The sequence below is a fragment of the Terrapene carolina genome, unplaced genomic scaffold (assembly GCF_002925995.2).
Source record: "Terrapene carolina triunguis isolate 2854851 unplaced genomic scaffold, T_m_triunguis-2.0 Scaffold93, whole genome shotgun sequence".
NCBI classification, from domain to species: Eukaryota; Metazoa; Chordata; order Testudines; family Emydidae; genus Terrapene; species Terrapene triunguis.
The window spans coordinates 21,841,698-21,853,741 of record NW_020664444.1 but is presented as its reverse complement, the minus strand read 5'-3'; the positions used below and the strand labels follow the sequence as shown (position 1 = coordinate 21,853,741).

General features: G+C 38.4%; 1 protein-coding gene across 1 annotated transcript in view; it reads left to right on the top strand.

The window, feature by feature from the left end:
- Positions 1-10,642, top strand: part of PARN (poly(A)-specific ribonuclease) — a 160,807-nt gene extending 150,165 nt beyond the window's left edge. Inside the window, exon 13 of the mRNA XM_026650747.1 lies at positions 9,758-10,642. Within this exon, the coding sequence (XP_026506532.1) occupies positions 9,758-9,810 (53 nt within the window). The 3' untranslated portion in view covers positions 9,811-10,642. The remainder of the gene's footprint in view (positions 1-9,757) is intronic.
- Positions 10,643-12,044: the final 1,402 nt, after the last annotated feature.

Here is a 12,044-nt window from a genome sequence, read left to right as displayed (position 1 = left end):
CGGTCCAACCAATCTTCTCTAAGAGGGACCTAGCACTGGGATTGAAAGCCCTACCCATTCATCCCTTTGAGCCTCTGATTTCATTCATTCTGCCTATTGATACAGCATCCAAACGAGAAGCAGCGGCATACCCTCGATGTCAGGAGAAGACTTTAATCAAGCATACAGAATCCACAAGAAGATGAGGCTCCCTGTTAATTTCCTTTCGTCCTGACATGCCAAGGGCTTAGAGTATCCAAACTATCCCTTTCTAGATGGATGAGACTATGTATCATTGAGACCTACAAGCCTTCCCGTGCGCCTGTTCCAGAAGGAATCAAGGCGCATTCTAGTAGTCCCATGGCAACCTCCTGGGCCAATACACTGTGCACTTCCACTGCAGAGATCTGCAGACCAGCCACATAGCCATGGACAAATGTCTCTATCAGACATTATAAGGTGGACTTTCTGTCTCTTCATAGGGGAAGGTGCTCCAGACATTGCTTTTGCATTTTAATAGTTCAGAAATGGGTGGGGGGGTCTTTCCTATGTTTTATGTTCACTTTTCTGTTCCTCTCTACTCCTCGTCATTGCTCACGACTACCCATACATATCAGGATTGTGGTAGACACTGGGCCACAGAATGGGAAACTTCTACCTTATAGTTTCCTTTCTGCTAATAGTGTCTCCCACAATTCTTCTAATCCTGGACAGCATCACAGCCCAGAGTCAAGATTTTATTTGGATAGTTACTGTGTACGCAGTGGCTTACAGTACATGGTTAATTAGTTGGCACTGAAATTATTGTTACCAATTTTCTAAGAGTTTTTTTTTTTTTTTCACAGCTTTGGAATGAATCATTGGGCAGCAAGCAGGATCTTGCACCATTGACCATGAAGTGAAATCATTGTAGTTGCCTCTTTGTTAGAGCTTGTTCAGAATGTAGCAGCACAGTTGCACACAGTTTAGTTTGTGCCCTATTTGTATTTTATAGTATCTGCCTAAATAGTAGATGGACTTTTTTAAAAAGCATTTAATAGTTTGTAAAGTCCCTTATCAGTGTTAGCCTTCAATGTATATATAAAGCTGTCTCATGAAGTCTGGAGTGTATTTTCTCACGCCACCATTTAAAGATCATACCACCATATGTGGAGTTGTCTTGAGATCACATTTTTACAAAACTGAGCACTATACTAAGGACTCAAGTTTTGGTGGCTGGAAATCCCTCCTCCAGTGCTTCATTCCTCCTCCCACCCACATTCTCTTTTTAAAAATAAAAAAAAATTTCCATCTTCCTGTTTTATTAAACTGGCCTGCTTCATTTAGTCAGGAGGGCATTAAATTAATGACAGAAGGGAAGGGTAAAAAGAGGAAAGATATTGAGTACTCATTTAGCACAAAATCCAGATGTTGAGAAACAAAATTAATCAAGGTGGTAAAGGACATTCTTTAATTGCCTATACACTGATCCCAGGAGCCTGGGTACAAACAAGAAGAATGGAATTGCTCATTTATGAACATAAATTCAATATAATTGGGCTTACTCAAACCTGGTGGGATGATTCACATAATTAGAATGTTAAAATCAATTATAACCTATTTAGGAAAGATAGAATGGGCAAGAGAGTGGGGGAGTGGTATTCAACAAAAATGGCATTACCTCTTTCCGAGTCACCAGGAACTGAAAGAAAATTATCTTGAATGCTTATGGATCAATGTCCTAACAGGTAAAGAATGAGATTGGATATTAATTGGTATCTGCTACAGATCACCCGATCACACGGAAACAGTATGATTGGCTCCTTATGCACCTATCTGTAATGTATAGGGGGAAAAAAGGCTGAGAGACCCTGGGGGACTTCAGTTTGAATGGAACATGCTGGAGGTCTTGTGCTGCCAGTACTAAAACATCCTTGGAATTTCTAACTATTATAGATGATTTCCTGACACAGAAAATGTTGCATCCACAGGTGGATTCTATATTGGACATCATCTTGACAGAGAGAGTGAACTGATCACAGAACTAAAAATTAATGATAGCTTAAGTACAAGTGATCATGACTTTATTCTGTTTGTACGTAACAAATATTATCAAGTCCAGAGCAGTAATAAAAAAAATGGTGACTTAAAAGGGTCAGTTTCACAAAGCTGAAAACAATTATGAGCCAAATCAACTGGGAGAAAGAATTTAATCAGAAAAATGTGGGTGATGATTGGAAATTGTTTAAAAACACTTTACTAGATGTCCAAAAAAAGTCGCAATCCTACAGTTGAGGAATAAGGCCATATTGCTTAAAAAATAAAAAAAAATGGTTGAGAGGGAAGTGAAGGTACTATTTAAAAAAGAAAGAAAGAAGATATATATGTATAACATGGAAGAAAGGGGAAGTTGATAGTAATGAGTGTAAATCAGAAGCTAGGAAGTATAGAAAATGGACATGGGAAGCAAAGGAACACAAGGAGAAATCTATGGCCAGCAGAGTTAAGGACAATAAGAAGTTCAAGTATATTATGAACAAAAAAAAATCCTAACAATGGTATTGGTCCATTACTAGATGGAAATGGTAGAATTATCAATAATAATGCAGAAAAGACAGAAGTGTTCAATAAATATTTCTGTTCTCTATTTGGGGAAAAAAACATATGATATAGTCATATCCTATGATAACACTCCTTACATCCCATTAGTATCACAGGAGGATGTTGAACAACAGCTACTAAAGTGAGTCAGACCTGCTGATTTTTAAATGTCTAGCTTACACCCAAGAATTTTAAGAGCTGGCTGAGTTGCTTACTGGACTTTTAATGTTAATTTTTGATACTTCTAAGTTCCAGAAGACTGTAAGGAAGCTAATGTTGGGCCAATATTTTAAAAGGGTAAATGGGAGGACCCTGGTAATTATAGCCCTGTCAGTCTGACACCGATCCCAGACATGATAATGCAGCAATTGTTATTGGACTTAATAAAGAATTAAAGGAGGGTAATATAATGCCAATCAACATGGGTTTATGTAAAATAGATCCCGTCAAATAACTTGATATCTTTTTTTAATGAGATTACAAGTTTAGTTGATAAGGTAAAGTGTTGATGTAATACACTTAAACTTCCGTCAGGCGTTTGACTTGGTACTGCATCACATTTTGATTTAAAGAACTAAAATGATATTAAAATTAACATGGCACACTTTAAATGAATGGCAAACTTTAAAAGCTGGCTAACAGGTCTCAAAATGTAGTTGTAAAAAGGGAATCATCATTTTTCTAGGGAGGTTCCACAGGAATTGTTTCTTGGCCCCATGGTATTTTAACAATTTCACCAGTGATCTGGAAGAAAACATTAAGTCATCACTGATAAAGTTTGCAGATGACAAAAATTGAGGGAGTGGTAAATGAATGAAGAGAGCAGATCACTGATACAAAGTGGTCTGGATCACTTGGCAAGCTGGACACAGGCAAACTTTATGTATATTAATATGGTTAAATGTATATATGTAGATCTAGGAACAAAGAATTAAGGCTGGGGGGATTCTAACCTGGGAAGCAGTGACTCTGAAGATGATTTGGGAGTCTTGGTGGATAATCAGCTGAACATGGCCACAGCATCACACAGGGAGCTCAGAAGGACTAATGTGATCTTTGGATGCATAAATGGTAATCTTGTGTAGGAGTAGAGTGATTTTTGCCTCTGTATTTGGCACTGGTGCAACCACTGCTGGAATACTATCTACAATTCTAGTGTCCACAATTCAAGAAGGATGTTGATAAACTGGAGAGGGTTCAGAGAAGAGCCACAAGAGTGATTAAAGGATTACAAAAGCAAACCTGCCTTATAGTAAATTCACCTACCAAATTCACGGCCATGAAAAATATGTCACGGACCGTGAAATGTGGTCTCCCCCTGGGGAATGTGGTCCTTTGTGTGCTTTTACCCTATACTATACCAATTTCGTGGGGGAGACCAGAGTTTCTCAAATTGGGGGTCCTGATCCAAAAGGGAGTTGTGGGGGGGGTCACAAGGTTATTTTAGGGGGATCGTGGTATTGCTACCCTTACTTCTGCGCTGCCTTCAGAGCTGGGTGGCCAGCAAGCAGTGGCTGTTGGCTGGGCACCCAGCTCTGAAGGCAACAGCAGCGCAGAAGTAAGGGGGGCAATGCCGTACCATACTACCTTACTTCTGCACTGTTGCCTTCAGAGCTGGGCGGCTGGAGAGTGGCGGCTGCTGACTGAGGGCACAGCTCTGCAGGCAGCAGCACAGAAGTAAGGGTGGCAATACCATACCATGCCATCCTTACTTCTGTGCTGCTGCTGGCAGCAGCTCTACCTTCAGAGCTGGGCTCCTGGCCAGCAGCCGCTGCTCTCTGGCCACCCAGTTCTGAAGGCAGCACCACCGCCTGCAGCAGTGCAGAAGTAAAGGTAGCAGTACCACAACCCTGCCTATAATAACTTTGCGACCCCCCCCCCCAACTCCTTTTTGTCAGGACCTCCTACAGTTACAACATGACATTTCAGATTTAAATAGCTAAAATAATTAAATTAACTATTTTTAAAATACTATGACCATTAAATTGACCAAAATGGACCATGAATTTGGTAGGGCCCTACTTATAATGATAGTCTCAAGGAGCTCAGTCTAGTTAGCTTAACAAAGAGAAGGTTAGGAGTGAGTTATTTACAGTCTATAAATACCTATATAGTCAACAAATATTTAATAATAAGTTTTTCAGTGTAGCAAAGATAGATGTAAGACAATCCAATGGTTGAAAGTCAAAGCTCGACAAATTCTGACCAGAAATAAGCCATACATTTTTAAGTGTGGATAATTTAACATCAGACCAATTTACCAAGGGTCGTGATGGATTCTCAGTCACTGATGATTTTTAGATCAATATTGGTTGTTTTTCTAAAAGCTGTGTTCTTGGAAAGATTTTGGGGGTAGTTCTACGGCTTGTTATGCAGAAGATCAGACTGGCTGATCACAATGGTCCCTTCTGGCCTTGGAATTTATGAATCAATGAATTTTATATTTGTATTTAAGAAGGGAATACCTTAACGTTATATTTCTGTCTACAGTGTCCTGAGAGGTTCTGAGATAGGGGCTCTGCTTTATATCTAATTCCTGCTGTAAATTATAATTCAGGTGCTCAATTCCTGGTCATGCTGAGAACTACCTGTATCGAAAGTGATACATTTTTCATCTTACATCAGAATGTCTTAGCTCAAATGTCACTTCAGTTCTTGCTCTAATAATTCTTATCCAGAAAGTAATACTGTATCCCTGGCATACCGAGCTCCAGAATTTCCATGTAAAAATCTCATTTACATTCTAATTCAAATGAAAAACTCAACATTGAAGTTCCATAGGCTCTCCAAGTTGTCCTCTGAGCCTGCACATCAAAGCCACTTACTTGAAATACAGCAGTTGAATCAGCTGGTGTTTTCTTCCCAACCCTGACCACTGCTGCATGATAGGTGCCATACACACTGCTAGCTGTAGAAAAACAAAGTTGGATAAAATAGCAACAGACTTTGATTATGGAGTTAGTCTGCTCCTGTCTATCTCCTACTGCTAATCTTTCCAAGCAGCACAGTATCTTCAAGAAATGTCCTAAGTACTGTTTGTTTGTCTACAAAGAACATATTTATCACTGGGCAGGCCATGAATCTGTTTGCTGTAGAAATGTGGCATCTTTGGCCAAAGCTCTCTGCATGGAAAGCATGAGTTGGGTGTGTCTGGTTGTGCAACTCGTGCAGGCTATGCTCCTATCGTCTGAAAAAGTTGCAACAGCTGCACATGGCCTCCTGACCACTAATCTAATTTTTACAGTTCTATCCTATTGGGGTTTACAAAACCACTGCTTTAACCCTTGAAGCTTTTTCAGAAAGCAGCAGCAGGTTTCTTCAGATTCTGTTGGGTCTCTGTGCACCTACACTGCTGTGCCTGAATTTTACAGGCAATTGCATTTTTGTTGTGGTGAGCCTTTGTATGGTGAAGTTGCTCCTACCTTACTTCTATTTCTCCTACTTGTAAGGAGAACTTAAAAGTTGTTTATAGAATGGCCTCTCTTGGCTTCATTTTTCTTTACCCCTTTTTGTCTTTAGAAATCTTGTATGATGCACTGACCCCTTATGTATAGAGGTGCTTTAGAGATGTTTTTAAAAAAATACAAGATCAAAGGAAGAGAAGTCAGGTCTCTTTCCTAGCACAAATGTAGTAAATAAATGAATCCATCAGACAATCTTCCTTACTAATGCTCAAATTGATGTGGTAATGGTGTCATTCTCAATCTTAATTTACAGTCTTTAACGCAACTCACTTACCATGTACAATTTTGTTTGTAGCATTACATTTTTTATATATATATAAAAAAGTGAATTGGGTTAAAGACTGTAAAAAAAAATATATACAATATAAAAAATCAGCTCAAGATAAAAAATGTGTATATATAAAAACAATTGCTAACTTATAAATGTATCTACAGTTATTAAATCCAGGAAGCATGTGTCTGCTGCCTTCAGAGAGAAGTGTACACACCAGTTTACATGATTCAGCTGAGAAAGCATGCTCTACTTAGTATAGCACTGAGATGATGGTTTATTAAAAGGAAAATTAGGTTTATTAACAAAGAACAGATTTTCATAAGAACATAAGAATGGCTGTACTGGGTCAGACCAAAGGTCCATCTGGCCCAGTATCCTGTCTACCGACAGTGGCCAATACCAGGTGCCCCAGAGGGAGTGAACCTAACAGGTAATGATCAAGTGATCTCTCTCCTGCCATCCATCTCCAACCTCTGACAAACAGAATCTAGGGACACCATTCCTTACCCATCCTGCCTAATAGCCATTAATGGACTTCACCTCCATGAATTTATCCAGTTCTCTCTTAAACCTTGTTATAGTCCTAGCCTTCACAACGTCCTCAGGCAAGGACTTCCACAAGTTGACTGTGCACTGTGTGAAGAATTTCCTTTTATTTGTTTTAAACCTGCTGCCCATTTCCTAGATTCAAGTGAGTATTGAATAAGAATAATGGAAACAGTGATGGTTACAAATAGAAGCATGTTCTACTTTTGTTTTAAGAAATTAGTCATAACTTTTAACAGGCTAAAACCTTTGTCTAAAATAAGTTTCTCACATGAAGCAACCTCTGAGTCACCAGTCCCAGAGCCATGATCCAACTTTCATTCATGAAAGCAGTGTACTTTTTTCTTCCTCACTGATGGATAACAAAGGGATTCTTCTCCCTTCTTATAGTCCATCAAACTGTTGAAATATATCAGTGTATCCCTAGTTAATATCCTTCTTCCCAGGGGCTTGAGCTTCATTGTGCTGACTCCATGCTGCTTTCTCATCCTCCTAAATCGTCCTGTTTACATCAGATGCAAATGAACTCCCATTGTATCAGGCTTATCCTGCATAATTTACATCAGATATCTAGGAAGACAGGTATATCAATATTCCTTGTCTGGGAAAAACTGGTTTCTGAACCCTGCCTGGTAGTACATAGCTTAGTACATACATACAACTTCTTGAATAACACCGTACATGCATCTCGCAGTACTTCTGATGATTAGTATGATACAAGCTTTCATTAGATACCTTACATGACATTCTTTATAGATAAATATTATGACAGCAATATGTTAAATGTAGTGAGGCCTGACAGAAATTGCTGTTATATGACAGTGAGCCCTTTGCCAGTTGACATTGAGGGCTCCTAAGGTCACAACATGGTCACGTAATAATGTAGTTTATGGAGACTTGCTATAAAAGGTATTAAACAGAGTTTCAGACCTTAAAAATGAATTAAAATATTATATGTATTAATCTTTAAAAATGTAAACAGAGAAAAATATTCCAAGTCTTCTGGGCTTTTTTACAATCAAAGCAATATAAACAAGACCTTAATGTTTGGCAAAAATTGTATTTTATTAGTCTTACAAAGACTACTGAACTCTTAAATCTTATATGTTTAGCGCAGTATCTTGTCTTCCGACGGTGGCCAGCACAATATGTTTCAGAGGGAATGAACAGAACGGCAATTTCAAGTGATCCTCATCCTCAGTCATCCAGTTCAGCTTCTGGCAGTGTGCGTTGTGTGAAGAAATACTTCCTTTTGCTTGTTTTAAACCTGCTGCCTATTTATTTAATTGGGTGACATTTATTTAAATGCCCCCACACCTCCCACAAGTTCTTGTGTTATGGAAAGGAGTAAATAATGCTTCTCTATTCACATTCTCCACACCATTCATGATTTTTTAGACCTCTATCATATCCCATGCCCCCACCTTGTTCATCTCTTTTCTAAGAACACGGCTTGTATGGAAGCTGTTCCATGTCCCTAATCATTTTTGTTGCTCTTTTCTTTACTTTTTCCAGTTCTAATGTCTTTTTTTTTTCTTAAGATGTGGAGACCAGAACTGCACGCAGTATTCAACATGTGGGTGTGCCATGGATTTTATAAAGTGGCATTCTGATCTTTTCTGCCTTATATATCCCTTTCCTAATGGTTCCTAACATTGTTAGCTTTGTTGACTGCTCCTGCACATTGAGCAGATGTTTTTAGAGAACTATTCATGATTTAGAACCCCATCATTTTGTATGTGTAGTTGGGATTATATTTTCCAATGTGTGTTACTTGCACTCATTAATATTGAATTTCATCTACCCTTGTGTTGCCCAGTCACCCTGTTTTGTTAGCTCCCTTTGAAACTCTTCAAAGTCAGCTCTGGACTTAACTATCTTGGGTAATTTAGTAGCATCTGCAGATTTTGGCACCGCTTCATTGTTTATCTGCTTTTCCAGATCATGTATGCATATATTGAACAGCACATGTCCCATTACAGATTCTTGGAGGTAGGATAGTACCGCTAACAATTTTATTTATTATAATTTTGATGCTGCAGCTACAAACTGAATATGCCGCTGCATCTGTTTTAATAAAATTAGATCTGATTTGCAAAATACTGTATGAAAATATAAAGTCCATAAAGTACTTAAATGTCACTTGATGATTTGCCAGGATCATTGCTTTGTTACCTTATAATTTCATCTGGTGAGAAGGGTTTCACCAGTCTTCCATCTTGTCTTGTTTTTAGTCTTTGAGAGCACCCCGGCAATCAAGGCAGGGTCTGTTAGGGTTCCAATTAGAAAGTCGTCTCTTCTGACTTGCTAATTCCAGCTGTAAAAACCCACTCTGAAGTAAAGTTTCTTTGCACAATGTGAAAGAGTATGAGTGAAGGTCTCTGACTCTTGGTTTAAACAGGTAATGAGTCTTTTAAAATCCAGGTTAAAAAAAAATTTGGTAAACTTTTACCAACAAGCTTCACATTTTAAGGAAGTGTCTGCACTGAGAATGCTTGGTCTTACTGTTTAGAGTACTGCTTACGTGGCAGTCTGCAAATTGTGATTGGTGATGCATGCCATGTGTGCTGCACTTGTTAAACCCATAAATGCCCCCACACCTCCCCCAAAAAAACGCCAAACAAAAAAACCAACAGTTAAAGCTGAAACTTAACAATTTATCCAGGATCAAAGCTTGATTTGTTTATAATCATACTTTTCATAGTTCTGACACACTTAAGATTGACTACTAAATATAATGGTATAAATGTAGATTTTTGCTTTGAGGATTTTCCCCATATAACTATAGCATTATAAATTTACCCTGAATTGCAAGTATTATGCTACAGCTTGTTCTATTTTAAGGTGGCTTAGTCCACCTAAATATTTTGAGATGGTACTTTTTAATGTTGTAAATATCTTTCTCTTCTCTTAGGAAGCATCACAAGCGGTTCCACAGAACTCTTTGAAGTTCCTGACACGTGGTAGCCAACATCTGTATTAATAAAAAGTGAAGCTGATTCAAAGCAATTGCAAGAGTATACCACTTGGAAGCCATACTTAATTTAAATAAAAAGTGGTGTTAAAAAAGAAGTCTGTCTCCTGAAAATCAGTTTAATTTTTTAAACTGTCTACTGAACAATCAGTCAGTTTTACTCGTATATTAACTAGTTTACAATTCTGTCTGTTGATCATGTGAAATCTTTGCTGTCGTAAACAATGTTAGATTTAAGAAGCAAAACTAAATGTGTTTTGGTCACCTATTATGGCATGTTGGCTATGAAATATACAAAAAGAATCAGCACCATTATGAATTTTGTTAGGCTGTTTCCTGTGCTTGAGGGGAGTTATCACACAAGTCTTCTCATCTTCAGATGTTCGGGCAATTTCAGTACACTATCAGTAGTCCTGAACAGATAAACCTCAGTATCGGTTACTGCTTTCTACCAGTTACCCTGGAAACTTTACAGTGTTGTCCTTTTTCCCCAGTAGGAAGACTTCAGCCAGTATCTGTCTGGAAACTAATCCTACACATATACTATCCTTTTGTCCTCTTGGAAAAATTTAACTTATACTTTCCTTAAAAAAATAGAGAAAAAGAAAGAAAGAGAGAAATTAATGTTGGGAGGAGGTGGGTTTTCTTTGCTGTTTTCACTCTTAAGTCTTGATCTGGTTTTCCATGGTTTGTGTTTTTTGTAAAAATGTTTTTGAAACCTGTGACAAACCTGCAAACTGTACCAGCCCTTTATTCATTTAAAAAAAAATCTGCTTTGGTAGATTTCAGAAACTTTGATATTTAACATTTTTGTATCATGGAAATAAAAATGAAAAATGTATTTCCATAAAATGAAAATAAAAGAAATTTTCTTAGGAACCAGTATGTCTTTATTTTTCACATCATTTATTTGACTTTTTTCTCTTGTTTTGCCATTCATGTATGGTTAGTGGGTATTAAGACAGACGCATTCTTGTTTTATAAATCTATTCCCAACACATCATTCTAGCAAATGGAGTAACTACCAGGTTTCATGCGATTATATGTATTGTGGAGCCTGACCCCTTCCCACTTAAACACAATAAAGGGAAACCCCTGTGAGGTGAGGGGTGAAGCAAAAACAACTTTCTGCCCTTTACTGTTCCTTTATGATCTATAGCAGCTGCCTCAAATTCTTAAAAGTAATTTTTAAATTTTCCTGCTTGCCTTTTCTTTTGAAATATTAGGTCCTGACATGTGGAAGGCAGCATGTTCATCTGACAATCCAGGAATGGACTAGCTTTTATAGGGGAAACTAATGTTCAGTAGTGTGTGGTTTGCTGGTGAGTATTTGCTTCAGGTTGGGGGGCTGTCTGTAAATGAGGACAGGTCGGTCTCCCAAGATCTGTGAGAGAGAGGGATCATCTTTCAAGATAGGTTGTAGATCTTTGATGATGCGCTGGAGAGGTTTTAGTTGGGGGCTGAAGGTGACGGCTAGTGGCGTTCTGTTATTTTCTTTGTTGGGCCTGTCTTGTAGTAAGTGACTTCACTCTCACAGATCTTGGGAGACAGACCTATCCTCACTTGCAGACAGCCCCCCAACCTGAAGCAAATACTCACCAGCAACCACACACCACTGAACAAAAACACTAACCCAGGAACCTATCCTTGCAACAAAGCCAGATGCCAACTCTGTCCACATATCTATTCAAGTGACATCATCATAGGACCTAATCACATCAGCCACGCCATCAGGGGCACGTTCACCTGCACTTCTACCAATGTGATATGTGCCAGCAATGCCCCTCTGCCATGTACATTGGCCAAACCGGACAGTCTCCACGCAAAAGCATAAACGGACACAAATCTGACATCAGGAATCATAACATTCAAAAACCAGTAGGAGAACACTTCAACCTCTCTGGCCACTCAGTAACAGACCTAAAGGTGGCAATTTTGCAACAGAAAAGCTTCAAAAACAGACTCCAACAAGAAACTGCTGAACTTGAATTAATATGCAAATTAGACACTATCAATTTGGGCTTGAATAGAGATTGGGAATGGCTGAGCCATTACACACATTGAATCTATTTCCCTATGTTAAGTATTCTCACACCTCTTGTCAAACTGTCTGTAATGGGCTATCTTGATGATCACTACAAATTTTTTTTCTCTTAATTAGCCTCTTAGAGTTGGTATGACAACTCCCACCTTTTCATGTTCTCTGTATGTGTGTGTATATATATCT